Source organism: Pelobates fuscus, chromosome 3 (assembly GCF_036172605.1).
Source record: "Pelobates fuscus isolate aPelFus1 chromosome 3, aPelFus1.pri, whole genome shotgun sequence".
In the NCBI taxonomy this organism is placed as follows: domain Eukaryota; kingdom Metazoa; phylum Chordata; class Amphibia; order Anura; family Pelobatidae; genus Pelobates; species Pelobates fuscus.
In genome coordinates this window covers 130049821-130076467 of record NC_086319.1, presented here as the reverse complement: position 1 = coordinate 130076467, position 26647 = coordinate 130049821, and the positions used below count along the sequence as shown (strand labels likewise).

At 38.3% G+C, this 26647-nt stretch overlaps 1 protein-coding gene across 3 annotated transcripts; it reads left to right on the top strand.

The window, feature by feature from the left end:
• The first annotated feature begins 3638 nt into the window (after positions 1-3638).
• On the top strand, positions 3639-26303 carry C3H5orf24 (chromosome 3 C5orf24 homolog). Of its 3 annotated transcripts, none has more exons than XM_063447466.1 (4): positions 3639-3855; positions 17374-17555; positions 21995-22403; positions 25090-26303. In XM_063447466.1, the coding sequence occupies exons 2-4, from the start codon at positions 17523-17525 to the stop codon at positions 25107-25109; spliced, it is 462 nt and encodes a 153-aa protein (XP_063303536.1). In that variant the 5' UTR covers positions 3639-3855; positions 17374-17522; the 3' UTR covers positions 25110-26303. The 3 variants fall into 3 exon arrangements, with proteins under 3 accessions (XP_063303536.1, XP_063303535.1, XP_063303534.1); XM_063447465.1 differs by having other exon boundaries at positions 24765-26303; XM_063447464.1 differs by having other exon boundaries at positions 21995-26303.
• Positions 26304-26647: the final 344 nt, after the last annotated feature.

Genomic DNA, 26647 nt, shown 5'->3' with positions numbered 1-26647 from the left:
ATATTGCAATGCATAACGGCCTGATAACTTAATCTCAGATGTTAAGGCTTCCCTATCTATCGGATTTCGGAGGCCTGATGCAAACAGATCATGCAGTTTTAAATAAGTCATTGCATGGTCAGGTAGTATATAAGCAGTACAGTTAAAGCTACAGGCATGTAGAACGCATTGTTATAGCCTGGCTTAATATATGATAAAGCTATCTGGTTGTCGGGAATATAGAAAGTAGCTACTCCACGGCTTGTCACGTGGCTGGCGGCTATTATATACGCAGCTATAACCAACATCAATCATTGACCCCTATGGGTATTATAGCATAAACTATGAATTCCTTTAGCATTTTAAGCTAACTTAATAAGGACCAACGAGTGTCAAATAATCAAAGCAAGGAAAAACTAAAGTTGCATAGAGCGTTGTTTCTCAAACAAATTATCATAATAACATTGTAATTCCCATCGTGTTGAAATAATCAAAACATGGAAAAAAAACAAAAAACTAAATTACATAAAGAACGGTTTCTCAATCGAATTATCGAAATACTGTCCCTTTATCCTTATCTGTCATTCGTTGTGTTATTGGAAAAAAAAAAAAAAAAAAAAGGGGGGAAAAAGTCTCTCCGCTGGAGGTAGCGTAGCCAGGGCTGGAAGGTACGGTGCAGCTGTGCAGGCCGCTCCTCACTTTGGCCTCTGGCATGCTCATGCCAAGGGTGCTCCCATGTGTCCAGTCGGTCGGTTGTTGCAGTGTCTCCTTAGCACCTCCGGTGCATCCGTCCCCCCCATTTCTCCATCCAGGCCTGCTCTGGCCGTGCATCCGGGTACACCGCAGTGTTGTGGGCACTCAGGGATGTCGGTAGCCCGGCAGACTCCCACCCCTGAAAAGTCCTCGGCCCCTTATCCCCTGCACCTCCCCAACTCCTGCAGTACCCCGTCGGAGCTCCAGCCCCTTGGTGCCTCACCCTTCTCCGGTCTCATGCATGTCACTGGTGCTCGCCTCCCCAGCCACCGGTCCGCCGGGGGTTCAGCTCGCCCCAACGACACAGGGCTCACAAAGTTGGGGGCATCCCTCCCTGGACCACCACCAAATCCTGGGGTATGGGCCGGCTCCGCGCCGTCCATTCTGCCGCCTGGAGGGGTCTATCTGTGGGATCCGCCACCCCGGAGGCCCAGGTGACCCCGCGTACCTCCCTGCAGCTAGCACGTTCTGCGGCCATCTTGGCACTTCGTAAGGGAGGATTCCCCATGTTGTGGGCCCCTCTCCTCCAGGCTCCGGAGATGTGACTTATGGGCCGGGATCACCCCCGCCGGCTCGAGGGGGGGGAGCGGGGCCGGGTCCCCCTCTCTCCCTCTGCCGTGTTGTCTCTCATCGCCACATGTGCGTAGGCCCCGTGGGCTCATCCTGCTCGTCGGGCGGATAATTCATCCATGTTCCAGCTGAGGCTCATGTGATGTGTTCCCGGTCCACCTCTCATTCGATGCCCGTATTTGTCTCGGGTCCAGGTGGGCTTTTTAAGCAGTTTTTCTTCTTATTTAGGCTGCTCATTGCCGGAGCTAGCGCGGATGGCTGCCGCTCAGCTCGGCGGCCCGGCCCCGCCCCCCTTATTTCTTTATATTTTTCATTCATAGCAGTAGTGGGTGGCTTAGTGTAAGAGCAGGCTTTTTTTAAGGGGTGCCCACCAAGTCACATTAGACTCTCTCACTGAAATAGGAGTTAAGTCTAGTACAGTGATGGCTAACCTTGACACCATAAATAGTTTCTGGACTACATTTCCCTATGATGCTCAATTAGCTTTTAGAGTCTAGCTGAGCATCATGGGAAATGTATTTCCAAAACTATTTATGGTGTCAAGGTTAGCCATCACTGGTCTAGTAGCACCTTTTCCCCTCTTTCTATATGTAGGAAGCCTTTTGTCTTTAACACTAGTCAAAAAGTGTATCATTATTATATTTGATTTAAACATTAATTTGTTAACACACATGGTTACTTTCTTGCTATATGACTCAGCACTGCATACACAGGGAGTACTGAATGTTATATACTTGATTTTATCCATTTTTCTTCATCAAACTTATTTCCAATAGAATCTAACTGATCAATTAACTGACACTTGATTCAGATGTTTCTATATGTCTCCTCCCTCTGCTTATTTTTTCGCCACTGGTTTCTTTCTGCTAGTGGACTCTTCCATGGGTTCCAGAGATACTTTTTCACAAGGTCATTCTACATTCTGAACTTCCACAACAGGTAATTTGTAGATATGAGTACAGGCACAGCAACTCCCATAACATTCACAGCTCCAGTGTATGTGGTCATCCCTGTAGCTTCTACTTTGGGCCAATAACCCAAATGTTGAAATTTAGCATAGTTATAATAGCACAGCACCATGCAGATGTCAGATCAGGGCTGGTGAGGGTTATCCTGGAATTTACAGCTACTAAATCTTGGCTCCTCATACTTTCCCAAGATGGTGGCATGCACCCGCATTCTTCACCGCTCATGGGAGGCCTGACCAGCTTCAAAGGGGATAACTTGCTACATTTGATCGACTATGTCTGGAAATGACTATATTTAAGTTATACAGTACAATGGAGAATGATTAGGCCATCCTGTAAACTGTCCTACTGCATCTACCATTTGATCCATATGTTTATGTAGTGTTTAAAATGTTTATGTTGAGTGCTACTTTTACTATGGCCTATATGACAATTGCACAGACAATATTGCTCTAATTTTTTTTAACTTTCTGTGTTTCTTTTCATACCTATATCTGTGTACTATTGCCTTTACTTAAAAATGTGCAGTTGCCTTGTTTTAGGTATATTGTATTGATGTATACTAGTTTGTCTGTCATATATACGCCAGGTAACGTATGGTTTGTATCAAAATGCTTGACATGGGTTTGACAAAAACTCAGGCGACGTAGCCATAGCATAATGGTTCCATACCCACTACAGTTGTAGTGCTTCTGGTGCTCAGAGTTCTCCTTTAAGGTAATTTTCTTAAGTTACAGTGTTCAAGTGACATATTGGTGTGTTTTGATAGGCACTACAAGTGTAAAACAGCTTTAGTTATACTAAGATAAGTGGAAATCTTTTTGGCTCTAACTTCTAGCTTCTATTGGAAGACAGGCTAGGCTCGAGCCTTAATTTCAATAAACGCGAGTAGTTAGAACTAGAGTATCAATCAACTTGATAATGTATACATCAATCATATTGGAACACTCTGAAATTATAAAATATTTGGGACTGAAATTCCAACACACTTATTTTGATCTCTTACATTCCATATCTAAAGAATGTCTAACGTTTTGTTTATTTATCCTGAACAAATACCATAATCAGACAATTTTATTTTGGAACACTTCTATATGGATGCTATTCCTATATAACAAGAATATTTTTTTCTGTACTTCAATACACAACATTGCCTGTAAAATTGCTTTTGACACCAGTGTGTATATATATTTACTTCTGCCTTCAGCCACAAGGACTGAACACATATGTGAAGAACACACGTGTGTTATTGATAGCTAGTTTACACACACTCTAGAATAGAAGCATCCTGTTCTATAATGCAGCTCATGTTCCATCTTCAGAACATGGATACGGCTCCGCCCACTGTTACTTCCGGATTCTCAGCGATCACAAAATGGCCGCCGCGCCGAATCTCTGAACCTACAGGTTTTTGACATCTCTGCCGCCTCCTACTCCTCCTTTCCTACATCCTCCCTTCTTCCTCCTACCCCGGCCTGGAAGCCGAAGGTCCGGTCCTCATCACATTTCCAGTTATTAGTGCTCTCTCAATAGCTAATACCCAAGGGGGGTATCGGGAGGCTCTGCTGCTGCACGTATAAAAAAGGTGAAGCCTATATTATAATTCTTCTTCCTGGCAAAAAAAAAAAAAAAACCTGCAGTGCTATTGTCCACAAACAATGGGAAATGCTGGTCTAATGTAAATCTAAAGGTTTATATGGCTTAATACATTACAAGACTGGCCTGCATCTGCATGAATTTAATGATGTATATATGTTTAAAATACTTATATGCATTTGTTAGAGTGTTTTAGGCTCAGAAGGTAAACATGTATTTCCCATCATATAGAAATCGTATAATCTATATAGATATCGTATAATATAGATAATGTATTGCTTACTTGTATCATTTTATATTTAGTATAATTACTTGTATGTATTTCTATATACTACTATATTACTTGTATCATTAATATATATATATATATATATATATATATATTTTGCTTTTAAACTGGTTATTAAACGATTTTTTTTAATATTTTAATATTGCCAATTTGTTGTTACATTAGAAGTATATATCTAGTTGTCTATTTTAAATTAAGTTTTGCAAGGTTTTGTGCTAGCCAATTATACTAATATTTAAATATTGTATGTATTTCAGCATTGTTTACAAATGTTATGTACCATTTAAAAAAGAAAGCAAAAAACATTTATTAGTAATCACTTCCCAAATGTTGGAAATCGTAATTTATAACTAAAGACCTAAATGTATTGGTTTTTACATGAGAACAGTTCCTTTTTGCTTATTCTAACCGTTACTTATTAGTGTATTACGAATACTTTCTTTTAGAATATTGTAAATCTATTAGATTGTAATTGGTTCATGTGGTTTTATATATATATATATATATATTTATTGTAAATACTATTAAATTACTGACATTTTTTGACCCCCTGAATGGATTACAATAATTCTCCACATGGCGCAAGTTGTGACCTGTTGCATCATGTAATTTACACTTCTGAGATTGTCTATGATTGCCTATTGGCAGCATTTATGTGTCTATTTAGAAGATGTTTTACTAAGAAGAATACATAAAGCTTTCTCATTTTTTGAAATGGTCTTCTGACGTATACAAACAATACAATCAAATTAAATAGTATCACATTTAAGATTTAATGTATAAGAATGGTTTCATAATTTGAATTCAATTTTGCTTGATATAACATTATAGTCCCTATTTTAATTCTTGCCAGTTAACCAACAGAAGAAGGCAATGGTATGAGTATATCCATCATTTAAATAATCCCTTGGCCAATGGTTTTTCCAATTGCTACAAAACCAGGTCATTGCTGGACTCAAAACTCAACGGTCATTAACAGCAATCCTAATGGATACTTCAGGCATCCAATCTTAGTGGCCCCAAGCTACATACACCCAATGCCATTTGTTATAAGGCAAGCATAGCTGGCTTGTAGGTTCTCTTTGTACATGCCAATTATGGCTTGTAGCAGGATATTGCTGGCTGCCCATGTCTTCTAGTTTGCTGTGATCTGATGATGCAGCTCAAGCTGAAGGGCTGGATGTAGCCTCTGTACCCGGAACAGACCAGGATTGCCGTGTACCTGTACTATGGTTGACAATCAAGAGATCATGAGCTTTAGTTGTCATTGTTACTGGCTCTCACTGCGATCACTTGGTACTGGATTAGAGTTGTTGGATTAGTCTTAGAATGGACATTTATGTTTAGCATGTAATTAATATTTGCTTGGTTTATTCAGGATGTTATTTAGGCATAATTGACATGTTTGATGGAATATTTCACTGCTTATAACAAAAGCAAGGGCCCGCCTTACGCCGTTTTGTGATTCCAGCGGGAACACATTTTAGAATGCAAATTCCTCCACACACTAGGTCTGCCTGTTACAACCTATGAACACCATTGAGTCTTAATTCTGGCAACCTCTAAAAATCTCCCATCCCTCTAAAACTCTACCAAGTAAGAACCTCTTTAAGGACATTTACTGAGCAATCGGATGTACAATTACACTTATTTACTGTAGTTTTGACAGTTGTTTGTAACTCTGTTTCTTGACGTATGAGATAATTTAAGATATGACTTCTCGTCTTGAGACCTTGTTTCTTAATTATTATGAAAATTCAAGTAACATATTCAAAGTAAAAATTAGAATCGTGAGTCAGTGTTAATTCCCTAGAAAAAAATTATTTTAAAAATCTGGTAAACTACAAAAGGGGTATTGCATTGCTCAACAAAAGAAGCTAAGCCCAAAGTGCTATTTTAAACTTGACGTCCTAGACATATGAGGCATTTCTAAAATGAAATAGTGTAAATTTATATACCGAGTCACTTTAAGCACCATAAATATTATAGTGCACTGCAGAGGGTTATGGTGCCAAAAGTTCAAAGACACTGCCCCATGGTAAGGAGTTAAAAATCTTCTAACAAATTGATTTACCTTGGTACTCCAGGCACCCATGGTCAATCTCTCTTCTATGGTATAGCTACACTGGAAGGTTCCTTTCAAAATAAATAGATACTATTGGACTTATTTATCGAACAATTAAATCATCCAAACATGGCCAGAATTGCTATCTCTAGTGCAGAAAGGAAACATCGGCATTAGCAATACCAAAGAAGAAGCATTGACACATGAGGATTACAGTTTAAAAAAAAAACAAAAAAAAGAAACCTCTTTGACGTTTTGCCTCATGACATAGTCAGAGAACTCTCGGCACCATAACCATTACAGAAACGGAAGCTGTGGCCATCACCATTCATTGGCTTACAGCATCAGCATTCACTTTAAAGCAGATCTTGGATAGTTACAGCAAGGAAGGAGACAACCAGCTTCTTTCTTGGAACCAAGCCAGTTCAAGCTAACTCTTGGTAGGTGGGGCGCTGTTACAGGTATTGCGGCTTTGCTGTATGGTAGTGATGAGATGTGAAGATTTACAGTATACGCATACATATATTTACAGTAGTACAGGAAAATATTATACAGAAATTAGTAATGCATAAAGTAGATCTAATATAATTCTCAAAATTTGTGACATAGCTGTGTAGTTGATATATCATTAATGTTAAGCCCTGAATTTGTAGACATCAACGCTTTAGTAAGTCTCTTTTTACATGTAGATAGTTATATTCATATTAATGTAAAAAGCAAACCTGTCCTTTGCAGCTTTCACTTTTTCTTGGGACTAAATAAGCAGCTGTGGCATCTGTTTTACTGTGTAATCACATGAGGACCTGAGAATTTTATGTTGTTTTTGATCTGTACCAAATATGGAATGTGCTGCAGGTTTTTTTCTGAGCTTTTTTTTTTTTCACCTTATAGTCTCATAAATTTTTGGTGGAAAGAGAAACATGCACAGTGCTGTGACAGCTATTAAATAATTTTTTTTTCCATTTCCCTTTTTTAACACTAGCAGAAGGAAATACACATATAAAAAGTCTCTAAGCTAAATGTGTAATACCAAATATAACTTCTGAGAAATTCACAGGAAATAGGAACACTAGTAAAAATATAAAGAGATCTCTAAAATAAAATACTTTTAATTAACTATAATTATAGTAAAAGTGCAGGCATATTGCTATAGTTAGCTCATTGGAGAGCTGCATATATGCAGCATATTCATCTTTTATGTGATGTACTGTTTATTATTTAGTATAGAAACTTAGAATACATGCTTTTTGTACCTTATACTTGGGTAAACTCCAGTGTTATTAATAAATACATATATTTTTTAATGGTGATGTGTTGTGGAGTTTATTGGCCTCCTGTGTTAAGGAAAAAAAGGTTTTCTTCTGCACTAGCCAGAGCAGCGATGGGTGGTAGTGATTAGCTGAGACCATCTGCTGAATGATCATCATATATATATGTTGGTATCTTCAGTGGCATATATAGGTGATGGAAGTGCACTCAATCCTTTGTCTGGAATTCAGGGTGCTCAAGTGGATAAGTCCCAGTACCAAAAAAGGACCAATTCTAGCTTTTTAAAATAGAAAACAATCCAGGCACTCCAACAAATTCCAAAGCATAGGCAATCTTTATTGGAACAAGGAACCAAACAGCAACGTTTCGACCCTTAGGCCCTTTGTCAAGCTGACAAAGGCCCTAAGGGGTCTAAACGTTGCTGTTTGGTTCCTTGTTCCAAAAAGATTGCCTATGCTTTGGAATTTGTTGGAGTGCCGGTATCTTCAGTGGGACATGGCTGTGAACACCTAGGGACCATGCCTCAGTGTTAAACAGTTTGAAAATAGCTTAACACTGAGTTGAGATATGGCACCAGGAAAGTCAGGTGCTGTAACAATCGCAATGATCTGAAGTAGTTATAATGCATAGAGCATCACTTTTAGTTTTGTTGATCTCCAAACCAATCAAATGCTTCTCACAGTGAAGCATTGGCCAGCACAGTGCATTTATTGCAATTGAAGTGGACACTCTGATAACCACTGAAGCACTTCGGCAAGCTTTAGGTTTTGGAGTGTTCATTTTAGAGGACATTCTAGTCTTTCTTATGTAAAAATTATTTCAATAGTTTAATTTGTCAAACCATGTATTTATACACCTTGCTTTGTGCACAGGGGCACTGTCATGCTAGAAATTATAAAGATCTTTCCCAAGCTGTTGCCATAAAGTTGGAAGCATCCAATCGCCTAAAATGTTGTTGTATCCTGTAGTATTAAGACTACCCTTCACTGGAACTGAGGAATATTGCCCAAACCTGGAAAAACAGCCAGACCATTATGTCTCCTCCTCCTGTCTCCAGTAGGCACTATGGTGTTGATAATACGCACTACCTACTACAATATCGGTTGGGCCCTCACAAAGTTTTTATTGCTATGCAAGATAGCTGGCATTATTGTCTGCATTTTGTGCCTCTAGACTCTCCAGAAGCTTATTTTTAGGGCTGAGCCATTGAGAGAATTTTGCAAATCTTTCATTATTCAAAAGTCACAGAATGAATACATTAGAAAACATTAGATATTAACCCCTTAAGAACGGCGGGCGTGCTATGCCCTCCTTGGGGACCCAGCTCTAAACGCCGGCGGCCAGCATAGCACGTCCATGCCATCCAGGGGACTTACCTGCTCGCCGGCGATTGCGATGGGGGGACTTACCTGGCAACCCAGGGAGTCTCGCCGCTGCTGATCCGGCCCTCCTGGACCATGTGATCGCGTGGTCCTTGTGAGGACATCACGATCACATGGACGGAATAGCCATCCATAGCAGTACCAGCAAGGGGAGTGCCTGGAATGACAGGTAGTCCCCTTGCTGCCTGTAAATAAAGGTTAAAACCTGTTTAAGATAAAAAAAAAATAACTATATGCACATACACTAAGTGTAGTTTAATATTAATATATATATATATATATATATATATATATATATATATATAAAATACGTTAAAAATTAAAAGTAATGAAAAAATATGTGTAATTCCGTTTTAACTGTATTTTGATACAGACTGAAACGTTTATTTTTATTTTGAGCTAATAAAAGCTAAGTTTTATTCATTCGACTTGGAAGTCCCTGGAGTGCTATCTTGTACTTTTGGCTGTATCTGTTTGCTGATAAGCACCGGGCAAGTACATCAAGGAAGGTGGAGTGCATTACTATTTTTGTTTTATATATATATATATATATCTATCTCAAAATACACTTAGAATGAAATTATATATATATATATATTTCCACGATCCCATCACTCTAGTTCCCGGTCTTTAATGATGCTCAGGTGCCAACTCCAGCCATAGTATAGGAAGGATGATGAGTGTACTCTGGAGACTGTAGTAGTAAAGTAGAAATGCCTTTATTTAGCACAAATAAACATCAACGTTTCAGTCCTCCTGGACTTTTCTCAAGACAAGTGCTAAGTGCCAGATAACTGTTATATATACACAAGCTGTGAGATAATTGGAGGGTAAACCAGGGAGAGCAAGACTGGTGATGTTAGAGAGTACATAATCATACCAAATTTAACCATGTGATAGAAGGTTAGAAATAATATATACAAAGAAACAATTGGCTCTATAACGTTTGATAACTTGAGACCAGATAAAAAGAAAACTGGATCGACAGAGAGAAGTGGGGTGATAGTTATGTGAGAACAGAAATGATCAAATAACCTAATTCAGTGATTGTTCCAGTCATGAAAAGGAGGAGCAGAAATCTCACATTAACAGGCATAATTAATTGCAATGTAAATTATACAAGTAGTGCATAAAAATGTTATGTAGCAAACAATATAGCAATAAAAATGAAACACATACAGATAAATTGCTACAAGAGATACATAAGATACAGTGGGCAAGCTGAGGTTCACAGGGAAATTAGTTCTAATCAATTAGCGTCTGGGAAGGAAACAATATAAATGTGACAGAGATGCACAACTTTTAAGAAGGGAGGCATACTGGATTTATACTGGATTGGGGACACTAGCCCCACACGGACTGAATAAGAATAACCCTTCATATTGTTTCCTTCCCAGACGCTAAGTGATTACAACTAATTGCCCCGTGAACCTCAGCTTACCCACTGTATCTTATGTATCTCTTGTAGCATAAAAAAAGAAAAATTTAACATGCTACATTTGACCCTGTAACTTCCCAAAACACAATAAAACCTGTACATGGGGGTAATGTTTTACACGTGAGACATTGCTGAATACAAATATGTGTATTTGTTTGCAGTAAAAGCAAACAGCATTATGACATTCACAGTTAAAATATCATACAGAACTAAAACATTTTTTTTAAATTCTTAATTTCTCTAATTTTTAAAATATTTTATTCATATTAAACTATGTTTCATAGCTCAATAATTGATGTTAAATGAAAGCCATATTTCTCCTGAATAAAATGATATATAATAAGTGGGGGTGCACTAATATAAAAGAGGTGAATTACGGTTGAACAGACATATAGTCAAATTCCAAGTTTTGTTTACGTTTTATTTTGATCAAAACGTGTACATTAGGCTAAGTCCTTAAAGGGACACTATAGTCACCTGAACAACTTCAGCTTAATGAGGTTGTTCAGGTGAGTGCTACAGCTCCCTGCAGCCTTTTCTTGTAAGCACTGTATTTTCTGAGAAAATGCAGTGTTTACATTGGAAGCTTGGAACACCTCTTGTTGCAGTCAATCAGGCGGCCACCAGAGGGACTTCCGAGTTCAGAGGCCCTAAAAAGGCCTCACGTCTGACGTATTCACGCATGGGTGAATACATCAGACGGGCTATCAGCACACAAAGCACTGTGAACGCGCTTTGTGTGCTGAGGCTGTCAGCACTGCTGTGGGAGTGGCTTCAGCTGACAGCTGAAGCCTGAACCCACAGGGACGCTTTCTGGCCACAATAGTGGTTGAAGGGGGGGGGGAGACCTACTCTCCCCCCCCCCCCCGGCCCCCACCCCTGGGCGGTGGGTGGGGGCCCTAAAATTAAAAATAAGGGGGGACCTACTGTCCCCCCCGGCCCCCACCCCTGTGCGGCGGGAGGGGGCCCTAAAGTTAAAAATAAGGGGGGGACCTACTGCCCCCCCCCGGCTCCCACCCCTGTGCGGCCGGTGGGGGCCCTAAAATTAAAAATAAGGGGGGGACCTACTGTCCCCCCCCCCCCAGCCCCCACCCAGCCCCCACCCCAGTGCGGCGGGTGGGGGCCCTAAAATTAAAAATAAGGGGGGGACCTACTGCCCCCCCGGCCCCCACCCCTGTGCGGCGGGTGGGGGCCCTAAAATTAAAAATAAGGGGGGGACCTACTGTCCCCCCCCGGCCCCCACCCCTGAGCGGTGGGTGGGGGCCCTAAAATTATCAATAAGGGGGGTGACCTACTGTCCCCCCCTGGCCCCCACCCCTGAGCGTCGGGTGGGGGCCTTAAAATTATCAATAAGGGGGGGACCTATTGTGCCCCCGGCCCCCACCCCTGAGCGGTGGGTGGGGGCCCTAAATACAAAGGGGGGGACCCTAGTTAACCCTCCCCCTCCCAAAAAAAAAAATGATCTCCCTACCTACCCCCCTCACCCTAAAAATAAGCCTTCCACCACCCTGCAAAGCTCAGTCTGCGCGGAGCCCTCCTTGGGTGAACATGGATTGTTTTTTTTGCGCTCGTTTTTTTTTTTTTTATTGCGTCGGTTATTATGGCTTTTTATTTGGCCTTTTTTGGGGTTGAAGAAAGAAGATTTTAGAAGAAAGAAAACATCGAATGGTAAGTTGTTTTTATCTAATTTTTTTTTTTTTTACAGGTTTTTAGTTAAAGGTCCCCCCTCATTATTTTTAGGGTGAGGGGGGTAGGTAGGGAGATAATTTTTTTTTTGGGGGGGGGAGGGTTAACTAGCGTCCCCCCCCCTTTGTATTTAGGGCCCCCACCCACCGCTCAGGGGTGGGGGCCAGGGGGGACAATAGGTCCCCCCTTATTTTTAGTTTTAGGGCCCCCACCCAGCGCTCAGGGGTGCTCAGACAGCTCAGCTCGCGAACGCGTATTCCGCGCACATGCGCGGTAAAGCGCTGAATTTCTTCATAGGGCGGCTGTCAATGCCGCTCTATGAAGAACGCGATTGGTGTAGCGCGAAGCCGCGCATGCGCACCACATCGCGATGACGCTTCTCTCAGAGAAGCGTCCTATTGGGCCCCACGATTTCGTCATTTTGACGAAAAAGGGGGCGCGGCATGGCTGGGAGCTCGGCGCTGGAACGGAGGTAAGTTTTTAATATAAAAACTCTCCGAAAATTATTTGTAATCAATGAAAGTTCATATAAAAGCAAGAAGGAAGGCTGGGGGACCTGTCTTTCTTGCTTTTATATGTTGACTATAGAGTCCCTTTAACCCCTTAAGGACACGTGACATGTCATGATTCCCTTTTATTCCAGAAGTTTGGTCCTTAAGGGGTTAAGGGGTTAAAAGGAACAGAAACACTTATCTAGAACAACGTAAACAAAATAACAAGTCATGAAGCTGCCAAATGTGGCACGGGAGAGTTATTACACTTGGGTTGAGGATGCATCTCTCCGGCGGGCTGCAGGTACAAACGGTCTGACCCTTTCAGGGTCCCATGCCGCAGCATTATCCTTTTGTTACTAAACACTTTTGGGATCTTAAATGAAGGCAAGATTATTAACTTGCCTGTTCATACCACAGTCGGTCATAGTCACTGTAGCATACCTCCCAACACTTCAAGTGGACAGTGAGGATACTTTAGGGGTGTGGCCTGGGACGCACTCTCCTGAGAAATTTTTGGTGACTTAATAATAATTCATGCAATTATGCAATTAAAGGTAATTTAGAACAAGAACAATGTCTATCATATTACAATAAAAATTTAAGTTACAAAAGCCAAACAGAAATATAGTTTCTCAGACTACACATTTTTCACATTGGATAGGCATTGTGCCAATTTATTTGAATTTTTTTTTTTTTTTTTTTTAACTGTGTTCTAGAAGAAAAGCAGTTCTAAAGTTACATACTTACAACTAGGGTCTTGCTGCCATATTAATGATTCAAAAGACTGACTGGCACTTTAGGACAGACTAAAATATAAAATAGTTGCCTTGTAGAATTTAAAATAAACTATTAAAAGAAAAAGATTAAAAACTGCTTGCAAATGTATAAATTACAACTGGACGCGCCTCTACTTTACATCCCATCCCTAGCATAGTTGTATACCTGTTTACACTCCCATTTGTCATTGATACCCACAAGTATCAAATTAGAAGCCTTATAAAACATAAAAAAAAATTGAGATTTATATGACATTCAATATATTGGTGTTAAAGGGATGTATGGTATTGGATGTGCCGGTACACAAAGTGTTATTTCATCCTTTAACACTCAGGAATAATACATTCTCTAAAAAATATTTAGTTTTAGCCTGTGGCAGCCAAGGGGTTCATACATTATTAAACATACAGCATGTGAACAGATAAAAAAACCTTCCTGGTTTTTAATCTGGTACAATAATGCAATAGATTTCTACATTTCGAGGGAGAGGGAGAAATGGTGTTTTGATATTAACACCCTTGTAATATTTATCTTTACACGTCTGCTTTTCACGTCACACTTTTTGTTTTCCTTTCCAACAGCTCTAATGTCAAATGAAAGCATACAGGGAGGACTATCATTGACAGCAGTTTATTACTGCATTGCAAGATGCTCACTTTCACTAATACCATTATGTCTCTCCATAATTTTCTTTATTCCTCCATTCATTGGAAAAGAGATTAGGGACCTGTGGGGATCTATAGCCCCTTTGTCAAGAACATACACTCTGTACCGTTTGATATTTACTGGTATTTTCATATATATCTGCACAATCACAAGTAGTCCACCCTCATAACATAATTTGTAACTGATTAGTATATTTCTATCTATTCTAACAACCTGTAAATGATCAATAAGCTAAAAGGTTAAAGTGGATACTTCGCCCGAGAATCACATACATCATTGCTTACTGGGAACTACCATGCAGGGTTAAACTTGCAAGATCTAGATGATGATGTAATTTTGGGGGATGGAACATGAGATGCGATAGGTGGAAGCATGATGAAGGTGGGATCGATCACCATTTAAAACTCAAGGATTTCAGTTTGAAAGCTGCACCCCTGACGAAGGTGCCATTAGAGCACCGAAACGCGTGTCGGGACTTTATTTTTATTTACTTTTCACTTAGCACTTTACTCACTATGCACAAAGCTTGATCACCACTTTTGTTTTTATTGTGAGGATGCTCCAGGGGGTTAACTTAGGGTTTACCTATGTATACTAGGAGATAGGAGACTCCATTGCAGCTGTTTATACAGGGACTTATACCATTAGCATCCATGAAGGTGCTATAGGATATCAGTATCAGGCACTAATAGAACCGTGTAGGTGCAGGAGATTATACTTATTTCTGTGTTTTTGCACCTTTGAAGGTGCAGTATTTGAGGGATTTTGGCGATTGTATTTAATAGTCCAGACTATAGATAAGTGGACATTTTGCAGGATAAGGAGCAGCATAGAAATTGGCACATTTTTTTTTTTTTTTAATTCTTTATTTTATTTGTGCATGGTTTGACAGTGAGCATGCAGAGCCACGATAGCTGCTGCAAGCAGTTTCATATTATCACATAACGTGGCAGATTAAACAGCACAGTTGTTTTTTTTTTCAACATAAAGTTAACAAGCTATAAGACTATTATGATTTATGATAAACAAGCTAAGCAAAATGTGGACATAGTAAAGTCGTTCTCGCTTGGTGTTACATTGTGATATTATACTTTGCTTTACATGTAAAAGAAAACGTTTATGGCTGAAGCGGCATTGCAATTAGGCATTCTACCTAAGCAAAGCTTTGTGTAAACAAGCGTGTATACCGTGCTTTGAAACTTAATATTACTTACAGTGTGCCTACATCTAACATGCGGCATTACATTCTCTGCTAACAGCACTAGTGGAGCCTCTGTGAGCAAGCCAAATTTTGTATACATTAGGTATATGTGAGTGATGGTTATAAACAGTTTAACATGCGAGTTATACATATGTTATATATGAGGTGACAGATGTGGGTCAAAGAATGTATGTAAGTAAACAAAACAATGGACAATAACAATCCACCCGTCTCCAGTGCCTCAGTGGTTAAAATACAGCTTGAAGTTTACATAGCATAGTCCCCCCTGCTGATGTATATAATTATAAAATATTCTGGACGTCAGATGAAAGTCACTTATGTTAAAGTAGGTACTCGGCAGGCGTTAAAGCTGAAGGCGCCAGGCAGGCACCATGTCACAGGCGGAGTCCCATGTACCCTTTCTCTGATGCCATGCAGGGGCAGAGCAAGGTTTTCCGGTTGATAAGCTCTTTATAAAACTGGCAGGATACGTGGGTTCCGTGTGTATTGCTAATAAAAAAATAACTGACCGAAGGGCTGTGCCATCAAGGCTGGTGCTCTGCTTGCTCTGTCTGTCTGTGTTTACACCTCGGCGGTGTCACCTGAGGGACACACGGTTGGGGCTGCTCCAGGCGCCGTTCTCCGGTAGGTTGGCACTGGTGGGCATAAGCTTGTCCGCTCTTTTACCGCTTTGTCCAAAGTCATGTGCATGAATTTTCGGTCTTATGTAAGCGAGTCCGCCATATAAGTAAGCTGTATGCAGGCCTTCAGAGAAATAAGCTCAGATCTGGCGGCCATCTTGTTGTGGGCCTCAAGCTCACATGGCGGCGTGGCATCGTCTCCAAGTGCTGTGAGGAGAGGACCGGGATATCCCCCCCGGTCCAGAGGGGGGGGGGGGGGAAATCAGTACCGGGACCGCGATAAATCAGTTACACTGTTGGGATCCGTGGGGCAGGATAGTGGAGCGGCGGCCGTCCACTCCACTCACCGCCAGGAAGGTCCCGCTTGATACAGCGGAGATCTCTCACCCGAGGGACTAAAGCTCCAAGAGCTAGCCTCTCCTCGGCTCCGGTGGCCCGCAATCACTGAGGGTCGCAGTTATGGGCCATGTAAGTGGTCAAAAGTCCCGGTTTTCAGGCTTCATTTTGCATGGTTTGAAGGAGCAGATCTTTCCTGCGACCGTTGGGCTCGGCGGCCCGGCCCCGCCCCCTGAAATTGGCACTTTTAAGCCTCCAGATAATTGCTACCTTTGATTACCATCTTACTTACCTAAGCTGTGTCTAAAGTTACTTACCTTCTCCCTCCTTCTATTTCTCCAGATCTTCCAATATCATCTCGCTTTGTATACTTATCTTACTATTATTACTCTACTTTTCTACTCCAATAACCCTCTGTACTACCATAACAGCAAATTGACAATTTAGGTGATCTCTCCCTATTATAATACTGTTTTTTTGGGGTGAGGCAGAGTGTGGGGGGGGGGGGGGGTTCAAATTAATCTCCCCTCTCCTTTTTCAATGATTGTTCCAGATTATTTGGACATTGTAATTATGAAATGATTCTGAAGGCATGTTTATTATACTAATAGGGAATACATAGACAAAATATATCACCTGTTGGTTTGATTTTTAGGATCACTATATCTAATTAGCATATAGATGCAACTGTCAGTTTTATGTTCATTTTTGGCAATGGATAATAAAGCCTGTTATATCATTGCATAGACGGTTAAATGGTTATATTTTGCTAGACTGCAGCAATCTCCTCACACATTGTTTACTGTTGGAGACATTTCATTTAATCAGTTACTTAGTTTTGTGAAATATAAAACCAGGGATTCTCACATAAGGTTTCCCTGATTTATAATAATAATAATAATAATAATAAGTAGCCTTTTCCAGAATCTCACAGTTCATGATATGAGTTGTAGTCCAGCAGAGCCCAGCAATATTTTGCACTCAATTTGATCAGAGTGGCTTGTGAGATTTTTTTTTTTTTTTCTTGTTTTGCTGGATTTTTTTTTTTTAGCAGTTGCACAAAACTGATATTGCCTGCCACGAGAATATTCCAGCCTAATGAGACTGCACTACATACATAATTTTTTTTATATATGTATATATCCTAACTAAAACATTAAAAAAAGGAAACAATGCCTGACGCGGTCTTTTACATTGTTTGTATTATTTTTCATTGTGTATGTCAGTATTTTGCTAACATTTGTTTTATCTTCTCTTACTTAGGTGTGAGAACTTTAAATTTGTATACAAAGGTGGCAGCACTTATGCATGGTCTGTGGCTGCTTGCAGATGGAATTTTACTAGAAGACTCAACAGTAGGAATCCACAGGATTTTTGTTTTCTACTAAATATATTGCAACCCACATTGCATCATGTTCAGACGACCGGACTTATCTGGAATGCATGTACGTTTGTTTGAATTTTTTTTTCTTACCAAAGTTTGATAGCTTCATACAGTCTAGACACATAAAGATCTAATTGCGGATGAATCACTGTCAATTAGGAATCTGTGCAGATAATTAACAATTAACTCAGTGTTTAAAAACAAACAAACATACAGTCATGGAAAAAAATAAATACAACTTCAGATGAACAATACATGACATATTACAGTGTCATGATTTATTTCACAAAAATAAAGCCAAAATGGAGAAGTCATATGTTAAAAACGAAGTACACCTTGTGATTTAATAGCTTGTAGAACCAGCTTTAGCCGCAAAAACTTAGTTATCATTTTCTGTATAATTTTTATCAATCTCTCACATCATTGTGGAGGAATAGTTTTGTTTCAATTCATTGAGGTTTGCTGGCATTTGGTTATGCACAACTCTCTTAAGGTCCTGCCACAGCATTTCAATCAGGTTGAGGTCCAGACTTTGACACGGCCATTGCAACACCTTGATTATTTTCCTATTTCAGCCATTCTGTTGTAGATTTGTTTGTGTGCTTGTGATCATTACCCTGTTTTTCACACAGGGCTTCTCCATTTTTACATCTTTTTTTTTTGTTAAACAGTGACAAGGTGTAATATGTCATGTGTTGTTGTGCACCTGAGGTTGTATTTACCTATTTTTAAGACTTGCTAAGGAACAGATGAATGATATTATGTCCTGATATGTCAAACCATAGAATCTAAGTACTTTCATATTCCCTTGACTGTGTGTATGTATATAGATCTATGTGGATGTATGGATATCGTTGAGCCATATTTCCTAAGTGCTCCTTTTTGGAAGTACAGTATATTTTTGTAAAAGTATCCAAACCCCACTGACAGGCTTCATCTCAGCAATTAATTTAGCATATTATTGATTCCCTTAGAACTTCAAAACATTTTGTCTTGTTTTCTTTAATGAAATAGCTTCTTACTGCAAGCTTTAATTATTTGATATACGTAAGGTTTCTATAACAATCTCCTCCCGATTCCTTCTCTCAAGATGCACAAATCTGCACTCATTCAACAGGTACAAGATAGTCTCCAGCTGCAAGGCAGGATGTTTAGCAGGTAAAGAATATACCAAAGCAAAAACAAAACGCCTGTATATAGTGTTGAGAGGAAAACAATGATACACTGCTGGTAATACAAGTTTTATGATCTTAAAAATGCTTAAACAATGAGGTCTATTTATTTTTAATAAGTCTTTTTTATAAGCAAGAAAAAAAGCCACACACGGCATACCAGCCATGCCTCCTTTGTCCCACTTCACCATTCAAAAATGCTTCCTTATTGCTGGTTGCTGTGGTTCCATACAAAATGTTATGTACCACCTCATTTTCTGTCACTTTCTCTCAACCTGCAGTGTCCAAAAACAGTTTTACATGTTGTGATGAAACATGTTGTGATTGCAAGGTTTGTTAGCGTTCAGCTAACTAAAAAAAAATAAAGCTGGTAATGAACTATGATTCTCAAAACTTTGCTCAGAACAAAACTATTCTGCACAGAGAGCTTTACAATCTGCTACTAACCACTTACAACCCTTACAACACACAGGTAGAGCCTGATCTGCACTGTAGCAAATTCAAGCATAACAATTCAAACCCCCGTAGCCCAGATTGAAAGGCTCCTGATTGGATTTTCAAAACGACTTCTGGGATTGGGCAGAACTAAAGACCAATTTTAGAATGGTTTGCACAAAAATATTTATTTATGTTTTTATTGTGGTTTTTTTTGCCACGCATTATTGAAAATGTTTAAGACTGTATGTGATATAGGTATTGTCTACCACTGTAAACACATAGTCTAGAAGGGATGATTCACTACTACTACTATTAAGGGTTTTGAGCCCTTCGACATACTAGAGAAAAGAATGAAATGTGGTAAAACACCAGAGGTAAATGATAAAATACAACTTTTAGTGACAAACTAATAAAAGGTTATCCAACCTATGGATGTATGGCAGTAATGTACTCTGAAATGAGACAAGAAGCAAAACAAAAAGCAGGTAAACAGTGAAATAACTTGTCAAATGACAAGAGGAACAAAAGTTGAATGAGTTCCTACGACAGAACTGTTGGCTAGTTTTTCCGATATATTGGACCCCACATTTTCAGTTAGTAAAATAGACAGCATTACAAGAAGAGCAATTGATAAAGGTACGAATTTTGACTGTTCGTTGGGTGATGAAAGATTTGACTTCTTTAGTAGGTGATTTGCTAGTACATAGCCACCTCACACAACCATCACAACAACATACATGGCTAACACCTACAAAAGGAATTTTTCGCTGTGGACATTACGAAGCCTGCCAGTACATCACCCCCACTAAAGAAGTCAAATCTTTCATCAACCAACAAACAGTCAAAATTTGTACCTTTATCAATTGCTCTTGTAATGTTGTCTATTTGGCTAACTGCAAATGTGGGGTCCAATATATCGGAAAAACTATCCAACAGTTCCGTCATAGGATCCTACAACATATCTATACTATAAATTTAGGAAGTGATGCAACTATTGCAAGACATGTATCTAATTTCCACAATGGTGAAGCATCTAGCCTTACATTTCATGCCATTGAGAAAGTAGACAGATCTCCAAGAGGGGGTGACATTAACCCCAAATTACTACAAAGTGAATCCAAATGGATTTTTACGTTGAGCCCCCTCAGTTTAAACAAGGAGTTTAATTATATAGTTTTTTATCACCTAATTTTATCTTAATGTTTGGATCATTAGAGCCCCTAGGTAGCTCTAGATATTTATTATTTTCTTTACTTTTCGTTAACATTCTTTATGATTAGTTACTATTATCATTAATTTCATTTTTGATTACTACATGAGACCACTAACTATACATGCACCATCTATGTCAGAATGTGAATCAATTCCCTATAACATACACGAATTGAGTGCCACAATTTTTTTTTTATTTTTTTTTATAAAATAGAGGTTAATTTTCTTATTTGCAATTTTCTATAGGCTTACACCTACCTGGGAGAAATAGACCATTTTTTTCAGTTTTTCTCAGATCATTCCAAAGAGTGTCAGACCCACATAACTTTGCTTTATGGGTTCTTACCTTTTTAACTACTTTTTAACAAATAATACCCTCTGTTACATAATAGTGTTTGGCTTACTTCTCATGACTTTAAACTCAGAACACGGACTAGTATTTTTTTACACATCCGTGTTCTATTGGCAATGTCTTGCTCGATGACAGCAAAAGACGGTAAATAAACCCTTTGAGAAAATATATAGAATATATATATATATTCTACGCACGTACTAGATTACATAATTTGACAGTTAAAAGTCTGACTCATTCTCTTATGTTAATTATTTATACCATGTGTGTGAGATTTCTCTAGTTATTTAAATCTACCCGTCACAGCAGTTCAAACGCTGAAGAGGTAGAAAACGTAAACAACTACTTAGCAGACGCACCCCAACAGGGATTAATTAACCAATGGAATCTTAGATGCTTGCTTTAAAAACCAATCAATTTTCTGACACTCCCTTAGCAGTCCTGATGATCTGGGTAACGTCTGCCTGGTGAAACGCGCGTTGAGTGCGGACTTTGTTGTTTTCTGGAGCTGGCAGTTCACCTTACTTATAATTCTCGTACTTTATGTTAATTTTCACTCCTCCGCTCAGGATCCCACATTTTAATTTTACTTGTAATTACATTTTTAACTTAATCTCTCTCATGTGGATACTTAGTTGAGGAACCTTGATAGAAGTTACCCTTTTCAGACAATTGTATCTATTTTGGGACACTCACGTGAGAAGGTGTGTCGGTGGCTAAATATGTAGGGACTAGCAAATCATCCTTTGGCTAAACTTTAGACCAAGTGAGGGACCAACCGACACACACCCTTCCTTGTGTTCCCTTATACCTATATGTGAACTACAGATTTACATTATATACCTGCTCTATTATATGTACATCATTTGCAGAAACATCACTGTTAGATATGTATATATTTAAAGTGGACTTTTTTTTAGCCCACTTGATGTATTAGACTATCCTCATATCATTTGAGCTACAAGGTATTTTTTTTTTTTTTGGCATCCAGTGATATCAGGTGGCAGATTACTCAATAGCCACACACTATATGTACCTTAGAATCTGGTACTGGTTGCCACCTATTTACCGATCTGCATATTTGGCTCCTCTTGTTATTTCACTGTTTACCTACTTTTTGTTTTGTTTCTCGTCTCATTTTAGAGTACATAACTGCCATACATCCATAGGTTGGATAACTTTTTATTAGTTTCTAATTAAAAGTTATATTTTAACATTTACCTCTGGTGTTTCACCACATTCCATTAAAAATGTTTACTTGCAGCTTGAAACATATTTTGCAAAATGTGATATTACATGTTGATCTACATACTTTTGTTTTTGTAGAAAATGATGCGTCCTGTCCCCAGCAGTAACGTGTCTTCCTGCCTTAACCAGGACAGCATGAGAAGTGTTGATCAGTTTGGCTTGTATGCTGCCCAGCAGAACAAATACAGCCATTCAGTCAGTCACAAGACCATTTCTTGTCAGACACAAGAAACTATAAATGAGGCACATTTACAGACAACCAGCAACAGGGATTTGGATACAAAGAATGATCTAAAGAAAAAGAAGAACCTTGGCAGGTCTGGGAAGCGAGGAAGACCATCTGGGACCACTAAATCAGCAGGCTACAGAACCAGCACTGGTAGACCCCTGGGGACCACCAAAGCTGCTGGATTTAAGACAAGTCCGGGCAGACCCTTGGGTACAACCAAAGCCGCCGGATACAAAGTCAGCCCAGGGAGACCTCCAGGTAGCATAAAAGCTCTATCACGGCTTGCAAACCTAGGTTACACAAGTAACAATGCAGAATTTCCCTACCCCACATCACTTAGCAGAGGACTACATTCTGCTGTGGATGCCAACATCAAACATCCTGTTGAGTAGGAGTCAAAAAGCTTTCTGTGCATATATGTAGGATGAAGCATATCAGGCCATTGTATTATTTCATTGTTGTCTTTTAATTTTATAAAATTTATTTTCCGCTGGTGTGATTGAATCACTTTTACATATTTACAAAATACAAAAATAGCAGCTTCGCATAAACCATGTTGGTTTATGCTCAGTACTGCACACATACTAAAAATTGTTTTTATCTTTATGCTGGCTTGTAATTATGATATATCGTGTTAATTTTAGTTAGCATGTAGTGATAGTCTGTCTGCTCTCTATGTGGAGAAATGTAATTTTTGTTGGTCTTGGCGCATTACTTTCAACTCACTTTAGCTAAAGAAACACAGCCATAAACAGTGCTAGACACATACTTGTAATTAAGTATAAATAGGAAAATTGGAAGCTGACAATTATTAAAGAAAACAAAGAATTTTGTTAATTCTAGCATTTTATATTCATGTTACCTAAAAATAGCAAGTCACCATTGTATAATCACAGATGAGGGATTTATAAAACCAAAAATGTAACATTACATAAATGGAATTTTGTTTAAAGAAAACATGCAGAGAATATAACAAACACAGTGTAAATATTTAAGTTCTGTGGGTACATTTGTGGAACTCCTATTTAAACAGGTACATTTAGTCCAAAGAATACAATTTGGGAGAATTTACCTTTTTTTTTTTCAATCCTATTTTTTAGTAATGATGATTTAAATATTAAGTCTCCTATTTATCTAATTATCTAACCGTCTACTTTATATATTTTTTTTCTCCATTCTTTATGTTCTTTAATTGGGGAATATTTGAGATTTGTTTTTAATTCCAAATTGCTTTTAATTTAGTTATTGAGATCTAAAGCAGAGACCAAAAAAAGTGTAAATTTTATACATTTTTCTTAGGGCTTTTGAAATAAGACATTTAACAAATCACAACCCCATCTAACTTGAAAAATGACAAAACATGGCAAAAATTAGAAAGATTTGAAAGGATTTGGCTGTATTGTGTTGCATGACTTTCTAGTACTCTAATGTATAAATAATGCAGAGCACTTGTGAAAGCCTAGGAATAAACAGAAATTACTTTTCAAATAGCTTGATGCCTTTAAATGTATGTGTAGCTTTCCTGCAACAATTCTTGTGCTGCACCAAACTAATGCTACTACTGAACAGCCATTTTCCTTTCATGGTAAGTCATAATAGTTCACATTTTTATGACATTGCCTATAATGTCTCGAAATCCAAACTGGAAAATGATTGAAATATTCAAACTTTCAAGCAATGTCATGAGCATAAAGTGGGAGAAGTGCCCTTAGACTACCTCAATTGTAGTTTGCTAGAAAAACAAGAGAGCTTTCCCCAGTAAACGTATTGTGCAGAATGAATCACACATGTATGAAAATCTACTTCCAATATAAAATCTCAAATTCTACAGTCTTCTCAATTTAGGTTAGAAATTTTGGATGAGGATATGCATATAAGAATGTGTTTTATTTTTATAATCCTTTCCTCGATCATATACACATCCCTTTTATAATATATACCAGCTGTTTTAAACTGCATTGTAAACAATCACAGTTTTTAAGTTTTGTTCTGGGAAAAGTGTTTTTTTTTTTTTTTTCTTAATTTTTTGTGAATTGTACAGTAATGAGCCCTGTCAGTTAATTACACCCACCATAACTTTAATAAAGTGGTAGTTTGTGTATACACACACACATGCATATTAAAACCCCTGAGCAAAACACCAGTGATGAGAGATTGCACTTTTACTAAAATTTATTTGCATGAATTTTTTTGTATTCTGGGTACAGTCAAAGTCCATTGAGTCTAATAAAAGACATTCTGGGGAAAAAAATTAAGTAGAAAATTGATGTCAACCAGAAAATAGACTAATGTAATTATAAACTACACACTGATCAGGACAACAATAAAGTGGTATTTTGTAAAAAGCTGACCCGGGGGGTTTCAGTGAGATCCAATATGAGCCCTATGTTTATGATCGAAGTGGACTCAAAGTATTAAATGCTAGTGGTTGAGTCCTTAATTCATGTTGGGGAGAAGAAATCTTATTTCTTTAATTTTCCAGACCTTTGTCAGCAATATTAGTTAGTAATTGGTTACCTGTCTTCATATAGCAAGAGATAGCAATCTGCTGCTATTTTGATTAGAAGGAAACTTTGCTGGATTAAGACCAGATGTCACATTTCATGCCTTTCTTGTCAGGAAAAAAGCAGCAAGCCTTCATGTGTTCCAGTGATGCGTAGGACAAAATGGGTTGGACTTAAATCGAATCTTTACCGTACGATATTATGATTTATATATTCTGGACCTATTTCGCACCACGTGCAATCAAGAAAATGAGCTTTTCAAGCCTTCGTACCGCTCATTGTAACAAATCCTATTGATCAATTGGATGACTACTTAATTGTTTTTATCTGGCAGCTAAGTGGATATTAAGTGTCGGTTCTACTAATTGCAATGGTTGCTTTGGTTTTATTGGTTTAGGGAAGATTAAATCTTTCCTCACCTTCTGTTTTGCTTCTTTCAGTTTGGCAGTTTGATTTATAGTATCCTGCAATTAAAAGTCAGAAAACTACTTTCAACACCTGATACACCAACAAAATTAAAATGAGGTGTTGGACGGAAACAAATGCACAGAGAAGTCTCCAGAACAGTGAACACGTGCCATCCTATTTGAGCCCTGCAAATAATTCATGTATTATTGCATATTTGGCAACTAAAAATAAAATGGCAAAAAATAAAAATGGGACTGATGCTTTAAAGAGACTTGATATTGAAATGTTGCTGTATTTCTGCCATCGTGTATTGAGTTTATGGGCGATTCATGAGTTTCTAAATGTGTATGCCCAGTCACAAACAAAGACTATTTTGGATTCAGGATACAGTTAAAATGCAACCACAGGAGTTTGGTTACACGCCATCCTTTAAAGATGTGGAATCTTCCAAAGCCATCTTCATGACCCAGTTTTCATCACATTAATCAAGTGCTGATAATCCTTATTTCACTTCTCTTCCACTGAAAGAAATGTGTTCTACACTATCCGGTTATCTCTCAACTTGTTCTTTGTTAATGTCACAGCTACAGTGAGTTATTTTTGTGTTGTACATCACCTAATGACCTGTATAACTGTATTACAAATTCTTTAGAGGCCTCGGAAAGGGGAAAAGAAGTCATCCATACTGTTTCTTGGAGACAAATGAAATGGAAGCCTATTTCTAATCTATTTAAATGTATGAAGTGTATGCAAAACATGTATCCCTTGTGGTTTTTGTTTTTCATAGATGTGACAATATCAGGATCTTCTGTACCTGGCTGCATTTGTATTTTCAGGCAGTGGGACTCAAGGCCTCAACCTCACTGAACTTACAAAAAGTAAGCTGTTCACTTCTATACTAAATAACACCATGTAACATTTCCTTTTTTTTATTTTATTTTTTTTTATTTTTTTAAATACTACGTGAATGCTCTGCTTTACTCTAGCACTCTGCATAGAGACATTATCTTAAAAAGATATATATACTAGCTTGAAAAAAAAAAAAAAAACCCACATCCACAGATAAACATATGAGCACATTACCCTTGAATGGTAAACTTCAAATTATATTAAGACTTTGAATTTTGTGTCCTCATTTCTATTGTTGTGAAGTCATGTAAGAGTAGTAAAACAGATGTGTGTATAATGAATAAGAATATTCTTTACACTATGGCATATTAAAAACTGGAAGTTTTTCATTCTTTTACTGGCCCTATGTAATAAATCTGTTGACATGTATTTCATCTTGATGTGACAGTTTAAAAAAAAAAAAAAGAATATATATAGATATATACATCCTGTTTTTAATTGTTTTAACCATACATATTCTTATTAAAACATTCCTAAATCGGGTTACTGAGTGTACATGAAAGTTGTTGTTTTACTTCCCCATTCCTAAATGTAAACTACTCTGTTTATTTGAAAACACTCATTTTGGGTTTGGTATGTTAGTATTGTTTAACCCCTTAAGGACCAATTAAATTTTTGCCAACGTCAAAATCTGGTCCCCGAGACTTCATGCTATAATGAATTATCTCTATAGAACTCAGT